Source organism: Lissotriton vulgaris, chromosome 4_1, assembly GCF_964263255.1.
Source record: "Lissotriton vulgaris chromosome 4_1, aLisVul1.2, whole genome shotgun sequence".
In the NCBI taxonomy this organism is placed as follows: domain Eukaryota; kingdom Metazoa; phylum Chordata; class Amphibia; order Caudata; family Salamandridae; genus Lissotriton; species Lissotriton vulgaris.
The window spans coordinates 635,925,954-635,946,495 of record NC_141691.1 but is presented as its reverse complement, the minus strand read 5'-3'; the positions used below and the strand labels follow the sequence as shown (position 1 = coordinate 635,946,495).

The window sequence follows — 20,542 nt, the reverse complement described above, 5'->3', positions numbered from 1 at the left end:
ATGGCCTAGACCAGTAAGTGGTTTATTTCCGGTTGCGTTTCTGTTTTATCCAAATGTCAGTTTACGCGGGTGTTTACTGTAACCTTCAGGGAAGTGTCTTTGCCCGGAATCCTGGTGACTCCCACTGTCTGTGAAACGCTCTAAGTGAAACAGAGCACCCTGGGGCGAGGTGTAATTCAGTACCTAGGCCCCAGTGTCCGTGCAGTCCTCAGTGGTGGTTCTTTAGTATTCCACCCAATTCACCCATCATCACTGTTGAAGGCATTTTATACGAATTCTAAAAATGTTAGGTAAAATTATTGGCCAAATAGATCCAGGGTGTTTTGTTGCACTTTTCCTGTTGCTAAGATGAAAACACCTGATATCCAGGCCAATAATGGATTTTTCAAACATTAAAAACGGTAAGAAACAAAAAACGCATCAAATAGCACAAAAATACAACTAACCTTATGAAATCTTCCGCACTGCCATCTCGAGGTTCTGGTAACATCCATAATTCATACGTTCTTCGGCTTTTTTAGTTTTTTATTTGACCAAATGCCTTATATAACATTTTTGGACCTGAGTATATGATTACCGGTTGTACCTCGTCTACCTATAAGGAATAAGGCTAGTCGAAAACTACTACTTTCCATCGCTTGTGCCTGCTACACCCAACTCCAGTCAGTCAAACCACAGCCCAGGGGTTGCTATGATTCTAATCAACCACAAACGTCAGGTGAAGGTCATTAGAGATGAGGGGTGGAAACTCGCCTGCTAATGGCCCTCCAATCAATAAGGCACATTTACATTAAAAAGGCATTCTTCTGGAAACAGGTTCTTTCGAAAACCTGTTCTACGATTAGCTGCAAGCCATGTTTAATCCATACTGTGCCTTTTCAGAGATTAAGCTCTTTTGTTTGTACAATGTATTTGCAATTACCACCCACATATTCAAACACAGCTGCACGAAGCAGCTTCAATTCGCAGTTTTTTATTTATAACAGTGACTATTGACCTGTGGTTGAACCTTTCGATATATTGTAATTCTAGGGAAATTGGTATTGGGAAGGGAGAGGATTGCAGGGAACATACACATGCATTTCTGGGACTGACATCTGGGTACCTGCTGGTTAATGCATTGTTCAATAATTCACAAGGCGCAGGCAGTGCTCTTAGAAACCAGGGGCACGGAGAGCTACCCGAGACGTGGCCATATGCTAGGCGCACATGTAATATGCACTAACAGCGCCCATCCAGGAGCTTGTTCATGTTTATTTTCTTATGATATACAGTATAGTACCGAAGTGACTGGGTTATTCATGCTTCTCTTTGTAGATCTGCATATATTATGGCTTTCCGTCTTATTTTGAATTCATGATAAGGTTATTTCATGTTAATAGTTTCTTATTAAAGTGCATATTCACTAATACTGGTTTCTTTGTGCTAGGTGAGGTTTATTCCTACTCTGACTAGTGTTCTCCTCAGCATCTCCATACCCTTCTTTAGCCTGAAGGCTAACCCCTTCCCCACGGGCCGCTTTCTATTTTAAGTGATCATCAATTTCTCTCAGCCCTATCTCTAAATACAACTATGACAATTGTGCCTTTTCCCTACAAGGAGAACATTTTTAGGGCTTCTCTGCTCCCCCCGTTTTCTTAGGATTACCCATTGTTAAATGATTCAACATGTTTCAAAATGCTGCATGATCTGCTGGTGTTGGCTTCTATCACTTCACACAACTTCCTTCTACAAATACTCTGCTAATTTTAGGTCACCACCATCTGCGAGGTGAGAACCAGCGTGGTTATTCTGCTTAAAAAGGAAGACTTTCTGGAAATGCTCACTGGCTTCAGTCTCTGTCACTCCACCCTGTCTTGAATACTTAACCGCACAAAATCCTCTTACCCTCACAACGTCATCTCCTACCTCTAGATCTACCATCTGCTCAGACTCCCCAACCACTCCTCACCTATCTCTTAGCCAATCAGTACTCACACGTGAAGACATCTCAGTTTTCATTTCAGCTACAATAGACAATAATCCGACCGTCCATCTTCACCTTCATGGCTTTCCCTCTGTCCACTGATTTGTGACCCCACCATACTTACTTACTCCTTTCCGGTCTATTCCACCGCCCTTTTGTAATTTCTTGTAGTTGTTTAACCAACCCATTGCCATGTCTAGTATCTATGTTGTAAAAAATTATGCCAACTCTTCATGTGTGTCCTTCTCACCGGCACCTTGATTCCTTTCCTTCTTCTTTAAGACACTTGAAGATGTTCTTCAAATTCCTCAAATATGGGTGTGACAAATACAGATTTCAGATGTTACCATGCATACCTTTCCCTTAACTTACCTTACAACACACATAATACAATGCGTTGAACTTTACAATGCATTGTTTTACATCAGTGCACTTTGGCATGGAAAATTGCTGGTACATACACTTTTTTTTTACTATTTAAGATGGGGATAACCCCATACCAGATTTTTCTCCCTGGGCGTCCCTAAATACTTGATTCTTGATCCTCTTTTCTTCTCCTTAAACAGGTACTCCCAGGTGTCATTATCTAAACTTCACATATCACCTTCTTCCACTAATAACCCTAATAGAACTAACCTCTAGCTGATGAATGTGGGCATCTAGTCTGTGATGTGTAAAGAAAGGTTCTTGAGCCTTGAACATTGTAGCGTCATTGCCACACACTTGTGTGGCCATTTACTACTTCTGAATACAGTGTGGAGCAGGGTGTCGACATCAGGGGCGAGTGATAGTAAGAGCAAACCCGGCAAGAAGAAGAGTGTTACATGTTCAACAGGAAAGGTTTAACTCTCTCCCGGTACAGAGAAGCAGGCACTGTGCCCACAGGTATCTGTTGCCAACACCCACTCTAGAGAGAAAGAGAGATCTCTTCCAGAGCTGACCTACTGGAAAACCCACCCAGAAGACTTGGAAATGTGCCGGTATCTCACGCAAAAGTTCTGCAGAAATATGCCAGTGGTCCTGGGCTATCCCCTCTTCTCCAGTTCTTCAATGATCCAGCTGCTGCACTGCTGAGCACTAGCACTGGTCCCTAAAAACTGATTGCCACTTTTCTTTCATTTTGATCCGAATATTGATATTTGCATTATGTAGTCTTGTGCAGTGTGTGCCTTTCTTTCATATCTATCTTCACACTATGCTCTGCTTCATGGAGCTAGAGTAATGGTGTGTAAAATTATACTTTAACAAGGGCCAACGTGAGGGCTTCAGCATCACGGGTTCACCCGGCTTCTAACTCCTTTTATCACTAAAATCTGATGTCAGCAGTATGGGGTGTCAAAAGAGAAACACATTGAATAACCTTCACTATGGGGACTCAATAACTGCTGCACCAATGAAATTGCTTTTATGCCTGTACTATGGACATACGCCATGTGTCACACATGACAGTATATATCAAATAATGTCTGATTAATTATGGGTTAATCAGTATGGGAATAACACAACAACCAGTGGCTGAGGGATCTCTCTGTTGACCATATCTGGTCAGCAAAATAGCTAAAGCTGTTGCAAGCCAGGCTTCATATAAAGGATAATCCTAACCCCAGGTAAAGGCCATGGTTTAGAAGCAGTAACATGAACATTTCAACCACATTATTTGTTCTCTGCACAGAGAGAGAACAGTTGGCCCAGTAGCCCAAGCCAAGAACCCTTGAGAGTGGCCGTAGTGAAGACAAACATACTGGAAGGCATGTGGTGTGTGTAATCCCAAACTTTAGTCAGAGTTAGGTAGCAGTTACTACCCAGCTAGGTACAGCTGGGTAGAAGTTGCATCTCCAGTGCAGCCTGCAACTACCCCACAGGTTGAGTTCCTACTGAAACAAGTGGAATGTCAGCATGTCATAATTACATGAGCACAGCCCAGCAACACAGTGTCACACCTCAACTTTGACACTGAGAAAATATCAGCATGAAGTGTTTTTGACACATAACTGCTAGGCAGAAATACATGGGTTGTGCAGTCTGCGGCCGGATTGACCGTCGTAAGGTAAGGAAATGGTTTTCCGCATGTGAGGTGTCCAATGCTGTACATTCATGAGAAGCCAGGGTTATGTTGGGTCACGGGATAGGACAGGTTCTAGCTAACCTAAGGCAGCCTAACATTTCAGCAGCTGTGGTATAACCTGTACTGATTCAACCTATCCTATCTCTCTTTTGGTACTAGGAGGATAGTTGAAATGCTTCCTGGGGGCTAGTCAAAGTGTTTCAGCTGCCCCTGTATACTGTCAATATGGAGAATATTGAAGTCTTGATAGGGGGTAGTCCAAAAGACATATACTTATTCAGAGCGGTGGATCTAGAGACCCATGGCAGGCATGTGCGATAGAAGCATAGAAGAATTGATGGACCAGGCACACAACTGAGAGCTAGTACTACCATTAGTCGCTGGGATGCCAAGGGCTTCTTTCCTACCCCAGTTTCTACATTTGTGCACACATAGATGCCGAACTGCTACCCGCCGTTGGAAATTGAATACTTTGTTTGCAAGTCATGTAGCTGTAAGATCTCAGCGGACCATTTACTCTCCCCTCGGCTTTATGAGGGGCAGGTCCTGTCGCGATCTCAGGACTGCTATTGTTCGCCAGGAAGTTCTTTAGTCATTGTGTAATTTGTCATATTTATTCTTATTTTTGCTTGTACAGTCTGTTCATGCTGTGCTTGAGATTGTGTGCCTTTTGCCTGCGTCGCTCCGATTCTATGGCCTGCTATTTTTGTTTGTTTTATTCCTGCAACAGTTCGCTCATGTAACGTAACTGGTTCTATTGTACAGTGCTCTGACACCTTCGGGTAAAGTCAGCGCTTTATAAAAATGCATAAAATAAATAAAAAATAAATAAAATTATAAAACGGACTCTGAAAGGCGTCTTTATCTGGTCCTGTATTCATGCCCTTAACTCTAAGGTAACTAATGTCACCAAAGGAGTCTCTGTTTACTTTTCAATTATTTTAGTTCAAATTGCATTCCATAAGAATATAAGTTTTTTCCAGATTTGATTTTTGTAGTTTTTCCATGCAGCATATGGCTCTTTTATAGCACACATTGGGTGAGTTTAGGTTCTCAGATTGTGTTCATGATGGAGTACAATTGAGAACTTCATAGCTGAGGCTGAACACTGTGCAGGGTTTTCACAGAACTTGTTAGTGGGTCATGAGGTGTTCCGACTACATGCACATTCAATCCTTGGCTTCTCTGCAGAGAGCGATGGCCATATTAGCACCAACTGTAATTGTAAAGGTACGAGAACGTGTGTGAAGGAGGTATACAGCTGTCAATCTATTGACAACACCAAAGGAAAAGAAAATGCAGTGCTTACAGGTGGTGGATTGTGTGGATGCAATGTATGAGTGGGGATGTTTATGTGGAGGAGCTGAAAGGAAGAATGTGCAGAAGGAGAGAGTGAAAAGTCAGTATTGAAGAGGAAAGAGAGGGCGTGTAAGATATGCAGATGGAGGATTTCAGAATAATGTGGCAGAAAAAAGGGTGTACAATTGAAACATTTTCAATTCTAACTGTAGCATTAAAAAGGTTCTACATTTAAAATACATATTTTAAATTTATGAACAGTAGTAGTTAGCTTAAAATATTGTTACTACTTTCTTTGAAAGTTTAAGAAGCGTTTAATATTTAGTAACTTTAAACTTGTAAATTGGTCCCCACATCTTGAATTCAGAGGATGGAGACATGTAAGCCTACAAATTGTAGTAAATTTACACAAAAGAAGTTTAAAATAAAATGAAATAAATATGTCTAGTCCAGAGAATGGCAGCGGGTATACCAAAACCATACTATGACGCCCGATATCACCCCATGCATAGGTGTCTTATGAATGTTGATCTCAATAGCCAAAGAGTAAAGTGAAAAAGTGCCACCTGCCCAAACAGAGACAAATAATAGTAGCTAATTTCTTGAGTGGATTCCAACCATATAAATGTCAAGTTAAACCAGAGGACATATGATGGCCATCTATGTGTTACCGCCATAGTGACCAAAGACAGAGCGGACATACAACTCAAATAAATATTACGTTCATAATTACCAACGATTCCAGTTGATTCACATAACGTGTGTATGTAATAATCAGTCACCCTGTTTAGTGTATGAGGGAGTCCATAATAAGCTTCCCCGCTGAGAACAGAAATAAATAGTATAAGTTGGAATAATTTTTATAGATAGTGATATATATGTTTTTCACCCCAAATTTAGTCACCAATTTGATAACTAAACCACGTATTCCTAAGGTAATGAAATATGTATCCTGAATTGTATCAATTCAAGAACACAAATACAACAGCAAGTAACTCTCTTAGTCAATGAAGTGAGTTAAAATAGGTTCTCAATCTCTCCACTAATAGTACCAGCTACCAAACAGGTCCTGTTTTGTATATAGCTGAGCCACACCTCAATTTTCTTACCCGGCATATTTATAAAGCATCCGTTATGTCAGTCATTCCGAGAAGTAAACTGATCGTTCAAAATTGTTCATGTTTATAGAGAGTCATGGTCATGTGACCTAATCTAAGCTCAGAAGGGCTAGAACGAAAAGTGTCTCATTCTGAAGTATTGAACACGCGCCATATTGAGAAGGCTAAAATCTTGCATGTACTTATATGCGACTCCGCAATGTACACAAAAGTCAAGCTCTGTCCTCTGAAGCATAGTGCGGTATATAATCTCTAATCTGACTCATAAAATGAAAAATGCCTACTGATCGTACAAGAAAAAATAAAAGCGCCCCACCAAAAGACTCTGAGCAATCCAATTAGTGTGGAATTAATCCACCCATATCGACCCTACCTGAACACAAATGAACCGTAATCGAGTAAGTACTGTAATAATAAACCTGTTAGGTGCAACCAATGCAAATAACCTGTGTTGTAGCACTATATAGTCCCATTAAGTCATGTAGTAAACCTGTATTACTATCATGTTAGAATATAGACACAGAAAGAAGAGGAGAAGACAGAAAAAAAGTAATATATGGTCACCAATTAACATATAATATATATTGTAGACACATGTTCAGTTACAAAGATCCTGACGAGTCATAGTCACATACATTAGGAGACATAAATGGGACTTATCTCCATAAACTTTAGACACAAACTGCTCCACTACAAATTTCAACACCGGGTATGGGTACAGAAAAGATCCTGGCAAGATAATGTACGAGCACCCTGGCACTGAGTGCCCCAACTGTACTGATGTCTGGATCCCTAATGTTGATTTTTATTGTCATGGGCAAACATGGATCATGTGTGTGCTTCATGAAATTGGCCTGACTCACGGATTGCAGTCTTGTTGAACCGGGAGAGGTGCCCAAAGCACTACACTCATAGTGGGGAAAGGTTACTGCCTTTACCTGGAGTTAAGCATAACGAGCGCAGTCGTGGCAGCATTCTGTGTAGTAATCAGTAGGAGTGAACAGGTCCTTTTTACCTGTATCACTTTTGTGAGGCCTAAATCTTCACTCACTTAAATTTCTGCTGCTGTGTGCTTAACTCACCCTTGACCCACATCGGTATGGTGTGTAGTGCTGCTCAGTGCATGTGTGATCTACATGTCCTGGGTGTATACATGCCTTTGAATTGGCCAATACAGGAATAATGCAGCACTGTGGTTTGTGTGCATATTATATGAATGATCTGGGTGTATTGTGCCTGTGAGCAGTACAATGCATGGAATACTCTGAGTTCCTTTTTGGGAGATCCAGGGCTGCATGGTAAAACATGAGGAGAGGAAGTATAGTAATCCCTCCAGTCAGATTTGTGTATTGCTGCACTCTTGTAAGCTGGGTGGGACACACTGGAGGAGGGGAGAGCCAGGTTCTTCAGTACATTTCAAAGGGTGCTCTTTGATTCAGAGAGAGGTCACAAGGAAGGGGCCTGGGCACATCTCAGGAAGGAGATGGAGCTGATAAGAGAATCATAAAGTCTAGGGCCGAGGCCTTGGGGTAAACTTTTGATACTCTTATCACTGTGGCTGACATCCCAATGTAAAGTCTCTAGTCACTCATGTGGCCTGTGTTGTGGGGCTATCAGATTTGGAGTCACACCTGCTATGTCAGACTGCTTTCAGTAGTAAGAGAGAACAAAGGAGCAGGCACTTCAAAAGGTAGCAGACCCTCAACATAAACTTAGACTCAGACTCTAAAATCACATTTGGTGCCTGAAAATGGACTATAAATCAATCAATCATAAACCTTATTTGATTTGGCAAGCAAATCATAAAAGCACATAAATGACAGTACATTCAATATAAAATGTGTCATGAAGTAAAAATACATAATTTAGGTACAATACTCAAGATCATTTAAAGGCTAAAATTCTATAAAGACATAAAAAATAAAAATAAATATGATAAGAAGCAACATGGCAACTCAATAGGATTATTCAAATTTACATTTCTTGGCAAATCTGTCATAACCTCATCAAAATCCCATTTCCCACCTGCTAGAAAAATAAAGTGCATATGCAAAAGGAGAGAAGAAAAAGCGCTATATCGTGTGCTATGAATTGATGCACGCAGTTATCTGTATCATTTTCGTATTATGAGTGCTCCTCTTATAAAATGTAAGACTACAATGCACATATCAAAGGAGTAGAGCAACTGTGACTAAAACCTTCTCTATAAAAACAAGGGCAGCACGGCCTCAGTATCGGAAGCAAAAACATGGATCTCAAATCTTTGTACTGTGACCAGAACAAAACTAAGGTGCCGATTATGATAGCGTTTTTGCCTCATCCTCCGGGCCGGCGGAAGCCACCACCGGCCCGGAGGATGAGGAAAAACCGCTGCGGAGCCTCCAAAGACCCACCGCCAAATTAGGATGGCTGGTGGGTCTGGAATTCCGTCCGCAGCTTTTCCGCCGCGGTCGCCATCCAACCGCGGCAGAAAAGCTCTAACATGGCTGGCGGTGTCCATCAGACACCGCCAGCCATATTAGAATGGTGGTGAATACATGCTTTTCCACTGCGGCTTTTCCGCCGTGGAAAAGCATACGGACTTTCACTACGGGGGCCCGTTGCGGGCCCCCTGGGTGAAGGTGGGGTGGGGGTGCACATGGGGGGTACCTATGGTACCCCACTGCATTTGCGTGCACAAAGTGGCAGGCACTGCACAGTGCCTGCTGCTTTGTGCATGCAAATGCAATGCATGCATTTTTCACATTGCGGCGGGTGCAGCTTGAAGCTACACCCGCCGCAATTTTAAAGATAGAGGATGTGACCGCCACCCTGGCGGTCACATCCTAATCTACTCGGAGGGAACGCTGCAGCCCCTGCGGACGTTCCCTCCTCCTCAGGGTTCGCGGACGGACTCAAGTCCGTCCGCGATCCTAATGACCCCCAAAGTGTAGGGTAGATTGTTTTGCCACGTTATTACATGGGGAGGGTGGAAGGTAGTAGTATCAACCGCCTTGATTGGGGCTACCAAAAAGTGCAGCATGCTTTAGTGAAATCTGGTTAGATAAAAATCTGTGTTGAGGCTTCAGAAAAAGATATAATTATGTTTGCATATGCTATGTGGTAAAACTATCATTGCAATTGGAAAGAAGGGGACCCCTATATGTAAAAAAGTGATACACTTGCTATACGTAGGGAAACTAAACAATTTTGTAAAGTTCTATAGTCAAGTGAGAAACACAAAAATAATGAACTACAAAATAATGTAAACATCAATGTGTACTAATAGATAAACTCACCACTCACTAGAGTATAAACATTATTTTATATAATTTTTATTTAGTAAGGAAGATTCTTTTTTTCGTTTTTTTGAAAATATTCTTTGTGTACAAACGTATCTTTTTTCATTTCATAATATATTTCTACATGAGATTGTATATAATTCATAAAGATTAAAAACCATTAATAGACAGACATGGGACACAACAGGTGATTAATGCAATATGGCAAGGTAGATCACAACGCGCGTTTCGGCTGGCTAGCCTTCTTCAGGTGGCCAAGTATTGCACTAAAGGAGGTTGCAAGAAAGCCTACACGTCCTTTCGGAATTGAATTTAGAAATTATATCTTGAAGATTAAGATTCCACCGACGTGATATAATGTGGTATGATAGGATGTCAGTTTCCTTGTAGGTGTTTTAAAAAGGGCTAAGTGACGGGCATGATGGTAATCCCATATAGTAAATATTGACCGGGTCGAATATACAGCACGGTAATGTTGAGCACAGGCGACTATTCAGTACAGGTTCAAAGGCTCAAGGAAAGTTGCTCAGGAGGATTCCTAATATGCTCTTGAAAGGATTTTCCGAGAGTCAGGGGTCAAAGGCAGCGTGTAATTCATGTGTTCGAAACTGATGATAGATGCGGCCAGCTATGACTCAGCCAGGCTGCAGAAGCGCCGTCACGCACTCGAAACGAGAGTCATAGCTGGCCGCGTCTATCATCAGTTTCGAACACATGAATTACAAGCTGCCTTTGACCGCTGACTCTCGGAAAATCCTTTCAAGAGCATATTAGGAATCCTCCTGAGCAACTTTCCTTGAGCCTTTGAACCTGTACTGAATAGTCGCCTGTGCTCAACATTACCGTGCTGTATATTCGACCCGGTCAATATTTACTATATGGGATTACCATCATGCCCGTCACTTAGCCCTTTTTAAAACACCTACAAGGAAACTGACATCCTATCATACCACATTATATCACGTCGGTGGAATCTTAATCTTCAAGATATCATTTCTAAATTCAATTCCGAAAGGACGTGTAGGCTTTCTTGCAACCACCTTTAGTGCAATACTTGGCCACCTGAAGAAGGCTACCCAGCCGAAACGCGCGTTGTGATCTACCTTGCCATATTGCATTAATCACCTGTTGTGTCCCATGTCTGTCTATTAATGGTTTTTAATCTTTATGAATTATATACAATCTCATGTAGAAATATATTATGAAATGAAAAAAGATACGTTTGTACACAAAGAATATTTTCAAAAAAACGAAAAAAAGAATCTTCCTTACTAAATAAAAATTATATAAAATAATGTTTACACTCTAGTGAGTGGTGAGTTTATCTATTAGTACACATTGATGTTTACATTATTTTGTAGTTCATTATTTTTGTGTTTCTCACTTGACTATAGACCTATACAAAATTGTAAAACTATCATTGCCCATGCTCGAGTCTCTTTGCAGATTTATTTGCCAGTTGTGGCATGCATACCATATAAGCACTTTAGAAGAGACTTTGTGTGAGGTAGGATATTACCTGGCTAATTGAAGGATTCTATTGCACCCAGTTCGCTGAATGTGTGTTTCAGACAACCAAGCCAGGGGATCCTCTCAGTGTTGGCCAAAGAAAGACAATCCATGATAATGGATCTTGTAAAATCCTGCTCCGGGGTTTCACCCATAATAAAAAAGGGCCAAGTCCAATGCGCTACGTGAAATACTCAAGGCCTAGTTCCGAGTGGCAAAAAGATATTGAGGCACTTTTAAGGACCATCAAAAGCTTTCTCATACAATTATTTTCCACTACTTGGAGTTTTCCACAATTGCTGAAACCCCACACTCAAGCCCCATAAGTAGCGATTGAGAGGCATTTAGTTTTCTAGAGAGTGACCATTTCTTTAATAGGCTTGTGCCCTAATTTTGCTGCAAAACAAAACAGTGCCTCCGCGGCTCTAGTCGTTTGCTGTGCCCTAAGGGTCAGCAGGGGGTTCCATGATAACTGGGTGTTAAAAAGAGTCCATAGGTAAGAAAAATCCTGAATTTTCTGAACCTGATTGCCCTGTAGGGTGACGGATCTTGACTAGTTGACTTGGGGCCGCACACCATAACAAACACATTTTTTTGGTTCACTTTTAGGTCTAGAGAAGACATAAAGTCTACATAGGCACCTATTACTCTCTCAAGCTCATGGCTGTTCTTGTAAGAAGGACAGGGTCAACGGCATAAATTAATGTTGTAATAAAGTTTTGACCAGTTTTTGGGCAGTCTAGACCTTTTTGAAATACATGGGCCTCTAAGCCATTTGTATGAATGAGAAATAAAAAAGGACAATTTACAGCCCTGGCGAACCCCCATCATCGAGACAGTTGGTTCTGTTCTCTCACAATCGTTGCCATAACATATTTTCACCTCACTATTACAGTGTAGCCTGTGCATCAGGACAACAAGGGGTTCCTCCACCCCCATCTCTCTCATCATATTCCACAGTCAGTCACAACTGACAGTATCAACTGCACAAGATAGGTCCATGAAGGCCAGATGTAAGGAGCACTTCATGGACTTGGTGTATTTACTGACTATCAGTGACAGGTTCAGATAATGTTCCATTGTGCCCATTCCCCGTCTAAAACCTTATTAGGTTTTAGAAAGCACATTGTTTGTAAAGGCCCACTCTTCTAGGCTGGATCATTCCTATGCCCTTTCTTGAAGATTGGGACCACTATAGAGTCTTTCCATGAGACAGGGATGGGACCCGTGATAGAAGCCCTAAAGGTATTCATCAGAAGGGGTGACCAGAGGTCGGGGTTATCTTTGAACAGGTCATGGGGGATCCCGTCTGGGCCAAGCACTTTGAGGCGGATACCTTGAGATATTGCTGCCTCCACCTCCTTAACAGAAATTGATTGACTAAACTACAGAGCTTGTTCTCTATCTTTAACCATAGTGACATACCTATGAACAGGATTTAAGGTTCTGTTTTGGGGGTTAAAAATATAAGAAGGGGAGTTTGAGGCCCCCAGAATTGTCAACCATCAAGCAGCCAATAGGGCTATGTGAGAAGGAGAAGCTCTGCAAGACTTCTGCCTGTGCCCATGACTGGGCGCCAAGGCCTGCTAGTCTCACTGTTGGGTGAGGGGAAATCACCCAGGGAATTTAAGACCACCTGCCATGAGCCTAGTACCCGACACATCAAACCTAGCATTGAAGAGGCAATAAATATGTCCTGGAACATCAATTTGCAAAATTATTTCAATTCATTTTATTTAACAAAAGATTATTGGTCATTTCAAAATTAAAACCCATCAACTCTCTAATATTTAGATCCTAAGGGGAACAGGAGCTAGCACAAGTGCATCTCAGCTAACAGCAAAACACCCCATAGAAATATTTTATAATGTAATATTATGCACACACATATATGTCAGTCTTCTGCTTTCTAAAATACATGTCCTTTTATAATCCAGAGTCATTACAATTTGGAAAGTGCATTGTTTCAGTATATATAGCATTAGAATGCACCTTGATGTTTGGGTCTCCTTTTGTCAAAAATACATGAGGGCCTATTCAGGACAACCTAGAATTACTCAGTAATTCCACCCCATCACCTTTTGAAGCACTAAATTCATCCAGAATATTGACAAACATAGTGGTTCTCTCAGATGAAGATGCTAAATGTGGGAAATACAGAAAACACCTATTGAATCAATCTGTCATCTCATATGCAGCAGAACTAGACACGACTAACAGCTGAATCTGTCTGCGACTATTCTCCAGGGAGGATTACGTAGTAGGCCTGTATATTTGATATACTTGAAATCAAAGGCACGACAACCACTTGACTACATATAAGTTGAAGTACCATACCATGGCTCGTAACAGTTTTTAGGCAAGCACAGTTTCACCAGAGATGGCCCAATACAATAGAATATTAAAGTGAGCATACTCATTTTTATCCTTGAACAAATCTAGAAAAATCTTTTAACTGTGTTTTTTTGTGAGAGCCAAAAGCATAGAAAATGCAAATTGAGTTGCCTAATTTTTTATTCTTGGCTGGCTTTGAAAAAAGAATCAAAATGAAGCCTTCCTACCTTCAGTCTCTAAGGAATGTACCACCTGCTAGGAAGTGTGGACTCAGAAAGGCGGTGCTTATGAAGGACTGGACATGTGGTGCTCTAAGGGTAGATGAGGTAGTCAGCCTCTTCTGTAGACATAGGCTTTCAGCATCAGAAGCTGCCTGGTTGTGTCTGTTCAGTAGATTATGATTGATAGAGGAGAGAGAGGATACGTTTTGAGAAAATCTGTGTGACCTCTCTCATTCATGTGCATATATTTAGATCAGAATGGTCACAGATATTAAAAAGCAATTGCATAGTTGATGACCCCTCTATATCAATGGGGCGATGTGGGGTGTCTCGAAATAGAACATTGTACTCTGCAGGGATCCTATATTCAAGCTTGAGAGTTGAACTAGGTTTCTAAGGTCGGCTTGGTTTTAACCAGACACTCAGTCCATCAAAGTATTTCCATCGAGGAATTTCTTCCTTGGAAACAGGCTGTGTAGGTGTTACTATTGCCTCCAGTTTACACTGTCAGCGAGGATTCTGCCATCCTTAAATTTGTCATACTGCACAAAACAGACGATTCGTGGCCAGCCGTGGTGTACTTACAGTTTACAGCTGTAAAACAGCGCTCTTGAGGTAATATAAGGCGCCTGCCTTCCCTTGCATTTAGGATTTGACCTATCATCAGAAGACTTCTTGAAATTCAAACTGTGATGTTGAAAGCAAATACAATTTCTAAAACAAAGTGAAGAGCTTGTTGGCTGGGTTACAGATATACAACAGAGGTCTCCTCCAAAAATGTTCAGGAAATGACTTTACTGACCATTAAGGAGCATTCTTTCATACGAGGCTTCCTGCTTTCAAACAGGAAAGCTCAATGCGGCTGCATAACAACTTAGTACAAGATGTATTCATGAAGATATTTCTGGTGGCTACAATTTAGGATGTCAGCTGAGAGCTTGCTTGATCTTGGGTGTGCAGTGTCCGTCATTTAAAAAATTAGCTCTATTTGTAGTCTGCAAACTTAGAGCTGCAACATTTCCAAAGAGACTTTAATGAATTAAACAGAATTCATGTGCCCAGACTGCAGTCAACACCCCACACTAAGTGCCTTATTTATGAGGAATTGGCGTAGCGCAGTGCCTCACGTCTTCTTGCTGCGCTGCCCTAAGCCAATGTGAAAGGGCAGGAATGCACCGTATTTATCAAATACAGCGAATTCCTGTCCTTTTGCTCTTTGCTTGCGCACAAATTGCTGCCCAGGGCCAACTTAGGCACCCTTGCACCCTGGTGCAAGGGTGGCTCCATTGCTGGCACAGTTGTTTATGTGCATGACGGGGCACCTTCCTGCACACAAATAATCCTAAGAGGCGTTTTCCTCTTTCTGCGTTGCAGCACAGGGAAAGAGGAAAAAACGAGGAGAAATACAAATATTTCTCCTCATTTCGCCTCCTCTGTGGAGGCGTAAGGTTTTGGGACTGCCGGAGATTTACATGGTTAGGTAAATGTGGGGCAGAGTCAAAATCTACGGGTTTTGCTTTGGAAAACCCCCCTCAGCGACTATGGAACACCTCCTTGACACAAAGGAAGGCAAGGCAGCGACTTGCACTGTTTTGTCTTACTCAATATCTATGAGGCCATGCAAAGCCAAGCAGAGTGGCGGTGTGCCACCTCATAGATATAATAGAGAGGCTTCGGCCGCCAGAGCATCAAAAGAGAGTGATGCTCCAGCAGCGCAAGCCTATCATAAATAAGCCCCTAAGTGTAGCATTTGATTTCCCTAGAGCAGGTCATTTTTCGTTTTAAAGACGAATCATTTGTAGATCGATTTATCAATGTGCAAAGAAATTGGGAGAAATGGAGAAGGGAATTGACAAAACAAGTGATGGATGGTACTCACAATAAAATTGGAATCTGAATGTTAATGATTGCATCCTCATTATCCATGGCATTGTTGTTCTTTTTCCTACGAAGGCTTTGTGTTTCTTTAGCAAGGGATCAGTGGCTTTGACAAACAAATAAACATTTCCCCAAACATGACTAAATAGTGACACGTACGTTTCTACTGCGGTGATGTTCTAAGTACACGGGGTCTGATATAGAATTTGTCTGGCAAGGTTCTCGTCACAGGCATGACGCATGTCCTCTCTGCCTTATTACAAATTGATGATATGCTATGGCACTTATAATAAGGCCGTCGGGATATCCACCGTGTGTGATAATGCACCTTCCGCCAAAGTTTAAAAGAGGCCTGTGGCCATAGAATCATTATACCAGGAGAAGATTTTGTTTATTTCAGTGAATATTCTTTTTGCCTTGTTTTTTAATTGACTCCCCTTTTTCCCCCGAAAGGTTATAAAATGGCACCTGGTACCACAGTGGAGAAGAAATCTGAAGATGAGAAATCTACTGCCAAGTAAGTGTGAAAATAAAGTGTGGGTAGGCAGTTTGTAAAAAAAAAAAAAAAAAGACTGCTCGAGCTAATATAACGTTGTGGTCAAGGCTTATTCAGCACCAACGAAAGGGTGTTTGGTGGTCATAAAGAGGTGGCCAACAACACGAGAGCTGACAGTGCACATTGCGGGGCAGATTTATGTTGGGAATGCGCCACGTTTGCGTCACGCAACTGCGGCGTAAACGTGGCGCATCCCTATGACCCATTTACAACGTGACGCATATAGGCAGATGCGTCACGTTGTAAAGCTCTGCGCCACTTGTGGGCGTTCCGGCGCAGGGTGGGCGTTCCGGGGCAGGTGCGCCTCTCAAAAGTGGCTCAGTGAAATCTATAAGATTTCACTCAGTCACTTTCAGGCCAATGCTGCGTCAAAACCCTGCGCCTGCTTGAAGCAGGTGTAGGTCTTGACGCAGCATTGTAAGGATGGGGCACCCCCGAGCCTTGCTGGAGCTGCGTCGCACTTGCGACGCAACTCCAGCAATGCGGCACCTTTACGGCACAGATGCGTTACGCATCTGTGCCGTTTTTGCCCCATGGTGCGCGGCATTGTAAATGAGGCGCACCATGGGTGGCGGAGCAGCGGCGCAAAATAACTGGCTCATCCCTGGGGATGCGCCAGTTATCATAAATCTGCCCCGTACTTAAGGGTACACAGGCATTTTCACCAGACTGATGATTGTTCAATCACTCTAGACAGTGGGTGAAATATGATTACAAAAGGCCACAATGCTTGGACTTTGAAGCTGGAGGTAGCGGAAGTGACATCATGGACTGTTTGTCCCACAGTGACAATCACAGGGTTGGCTCCTTGCCCCTGCACTTGCCCCTCAACACCCTCTGCTGCTGTGGCGCTAGACCGAAAACCCTGGTATTGAAACTTCTTAAAGCACTACTTACTTTCGTTTCCTGCTGTTACCTTCATAATCCCTGAAACTGTTGGTTGCAAGGGCAGAGCCTAGGGCAGCAAAGGGCAAACAGGGGAGCGGATGCTTCCCTTAACTACCCCTAATTGACGTCCATCTTACCATGATGTTGTGCAAAAACAGTACTACTCATTGGTCTGAACAACTGAATTCTCGTTTCCACCGATCTCGTTTACAAGAGCAAGTGTATTCCATAATATTAAAATGCAATTTATAACTAGAAATAAAACTGTATTTTGAAACCAGGAAAACGCAGCCTTTATAGTGTGCCTCTACATTCCTAGAAGTAAATCCCATGCGGCCATCTGCTGCAGCCTCCGCCAATCTTCAAAAGATATGTTATATTCCGAAGTTGCTGTATTTAGTGGTTAATTTGTAAAAAACGTAAATACCAGGGTCGAATGTATTTCTGGGAAAGCCACTGGGACTCATGTCATCCACTGCCCCTGCTTGGTTTGCCATGTGGCAATTCCAGACCTTACTCGTATCCATCACACTGATAAAAGTGTGACATTTTGCTCAATTTCAGGCCACCAAGAGTTGCAAGAATGGATCAGGTGTACTAGTACGTTATGTTTTCTAACTGTATGGAATCATAAATCCCGTTGCTGGTCTTTTAAAAAGTCAGACAGCATCACCAAGTGGTGGACTGTCATAATAAATTGCTGGTGTTTGTATTCGACTGAACACCAACAAACACTGGCACAGATTAAGCACTGGTAGCACACAAAACTGCAATCTTTGTGGCATCATATTTCTGTTTCGTGATCCAGAAGGTTGATTTGGATGTTAAATTATCTGTTGTGTGTTTAAGCCAGCATGGTTGGTTGTTGTGGTGAAAGTGTTCCCTATGTAGGAGCATATTTAATAATAACTTGTTTTTTGTATAGATCTTATTAAAAAGTCTATCATTTCTAAGCACAATAATTAATAAGTGTTACCCATAATCAATGTAATAGTACTCAATTTACCAACCTAATAAGGATGGAAGACTGTGTTTGCTTTTCCAGGATTAAAATCTGAAGCCTGCAAATTGATGGATTTTGATTTATAGAGCGCACTATGCCCTAAGGCATCAAGGCACTGCCGTCAGAAAGGAGCATTCCACAGGTGGAGAACGTAAGGGAGGGAATCCAACCAGGGCCCTTATTTATGAGGCCTGGCGTCAGTTTTGCGCCGTCGGTGCGTCACTTTTTGTGACGCACCAGCGGCGTACAAAATGCGCCTTGTTGCGCCATATTTAAAAAGTGACGCATCTAGGTAGATGCGTCACTTTTTACACCCCTGCGCCACATTATACCTGCGTCAGGTATAATGTATGCAGAGGGGGCGTTCCCCCGCAAAAAGCCTCGTAATAGTGACGCAGTGAAATCTATGAGATTTCACTGCGTCACTTTTAGGATGCTGTTGCGTCAAAATCTTGCGCCTGCCTCACAGCAGGCGTAAGACTGACGCAAGCCCTTTCACATGGGGCTTTCCCCATGTGAAAGGACGCATTGCTAGAGTTGCGTCACTTTTGTGACACACTCTAGCAATGCGTCACTTTTGCGCTTACAGATGCGTCAGTAATACTGACGTATCTGTAAGTCCTTGCGACATGATGCGTCATACATTAAATATGACGCATCATTGGTGTCGCAAGGAGTGCGCAGTGAAAAGTGACGCATCGCTGTTTTCACCCAGCAATGCGTCACTTTTCATAAATGAGGCCCCAGGTCTTTAAATTCCTGTGGAAAGCCATGTGATCAGTTATACTAGCAATGTGACCAGGTATTCCACAATTTGGCAGTCGCTACCGAGAAGGTGCGGCCATCCCATTTAACCTCAGGGCAAGCGATGGTGGAGGGCCCGATGGACCATGCTTAAAGCTTTAAATATCACCCGCTTCCTCACAGGAAGCCAGTGAAGAGAGAACAAGCCCTCTCTCACTTGCTGACATTTGGGAACGTTCAGAATCAGATGAGCAGCCACATTTTGAATAATCTGGAGTTTATTGAATGAGGTTTTATAAATATTTAAGTAGAGTGCATTGCAGTAGTCTGGGTGATAGGTGATAACTGCAATGACCACTGCACTTCTGTGTTTCACAGGAATAAAAGGGAAGAATGTTTCTAAATATGTTCATATGATGAAAAAGCAAGCACTTGTGGTCCTATTGACCTGAGAATTACAAGTGAGTGCCTTTTCAAAGATTACTTTGCAAGGTTTTTAACGGCTGGAACAGGGAAGGGTAAGGGACTGCATAACACTGGCCACCACAGCTCTAACCATACTTAAAGCTGAGCCCCAAAACCAAATCACTGCAAATGCTAACAGTGAGCATTTAACTCAATGAACCGTCTTGCTGACCTACATGTGCAGTAATAGATTTGTTTAAGGAAGTATACATAATGGTTATCATTGAGAAACAAAAAAATGCTGGCATGACCAACAAAAAAATAAGAATTGACAAAGCCAATAGGGCCCGCTTTTGGGACCTTGTGACAGAAGCCCTCCCATGTTTTGTGAACAGACTAGGGTGCAGGGAGGGAGGGTTCTTAGCTATGGGTGAAGGGGAAAGTGATCTTGTGGCCATGTGCAACCTTTATAAGGTGCTTATGACTCATACCTGGGAATTCTAACATGAAATGTATGTTTGTAATGGATCATGGGGCTTAAGCATTTGGCCTACCAAACACTTTTTAGTAAATTGCTATTGATTGCTTCATGGTATTCCTTTGTTGACCATTATATTTATATATATATATATATATATATATATATATATATATATATATATATATATATATATATATAATATATTTATATATGTAAATGCTTTTCTAGTACTCTTGTACTGTGTACTTTAAGGGAGCTTTACAATACAACGCAAACAATGAATATCATTTTATATAAAATTATGAAATCTGTATGTACAAGTAGATTTTAAATAAATGAAAGTAAGGTAACATTGTGCAATGAAAGATACATTGTCAATGAGAGGAAGAGAGAGAGGAAAACAAGAAGAGAGGGCTTCGAGTTAAAACAAGCTCACACCAAGAAACTAAAGAACTGTGTGGAATAAATGAAAACGGAAGGAGGGATGGACGGTGGGGGAGGAAGATGGGGCTAGAGAAAACCAGGGTAATTGAGCTGACATCAAGGAGGAGGGAAATTGCAAAAGAACAATCAGATCATAACACAAGGTTAGATGGTAGCGGAACTAAGTGACAGAGGGAGTAGCGAAGGAAAGTGCAAGAGAACTTGAGACAAGTAACATTGGGTTAGGTAGGGATATGGGCCAGAATCAAAGCTGAGGAGAGTCTAGGGGGCAGGACAGTGCAAGGCACATGGGGTGGAACTGAGGGGGAGAGGCAGTTTATTCCATGGATATGGCAAGATGCACATCTAGT

General features: G+C 42.0%; 1 protein-coding gene across 3 annotated transcripts in view; it reads left to right on the top strand.

Moving 5' to 3' along the window:
• The window catches only part of UPP1 (uridine phosphorylase 1), a 117,325-nt gene that overhangs the window by 3,830 nt on the left and 92,953 nt on the right, over nt 1–20,542 (top strand). For all 3 annotated transcript variants that reach the window (XM_086964893.1, XM_086964895.1, XM_086964894.1), the window contains exon 2: nt 16,125–16,188. In XM_086964893.1, coding sequence (XP_086821019.1) covers nt 16,133–16,188 — 56 coding nt within the window. In that variant the 5' untranslated portion in view covers nt 16,125–16,132. The remainder of the gene's footprint in view (nt 1–16,124; nt 16,189–20,542) is intronic.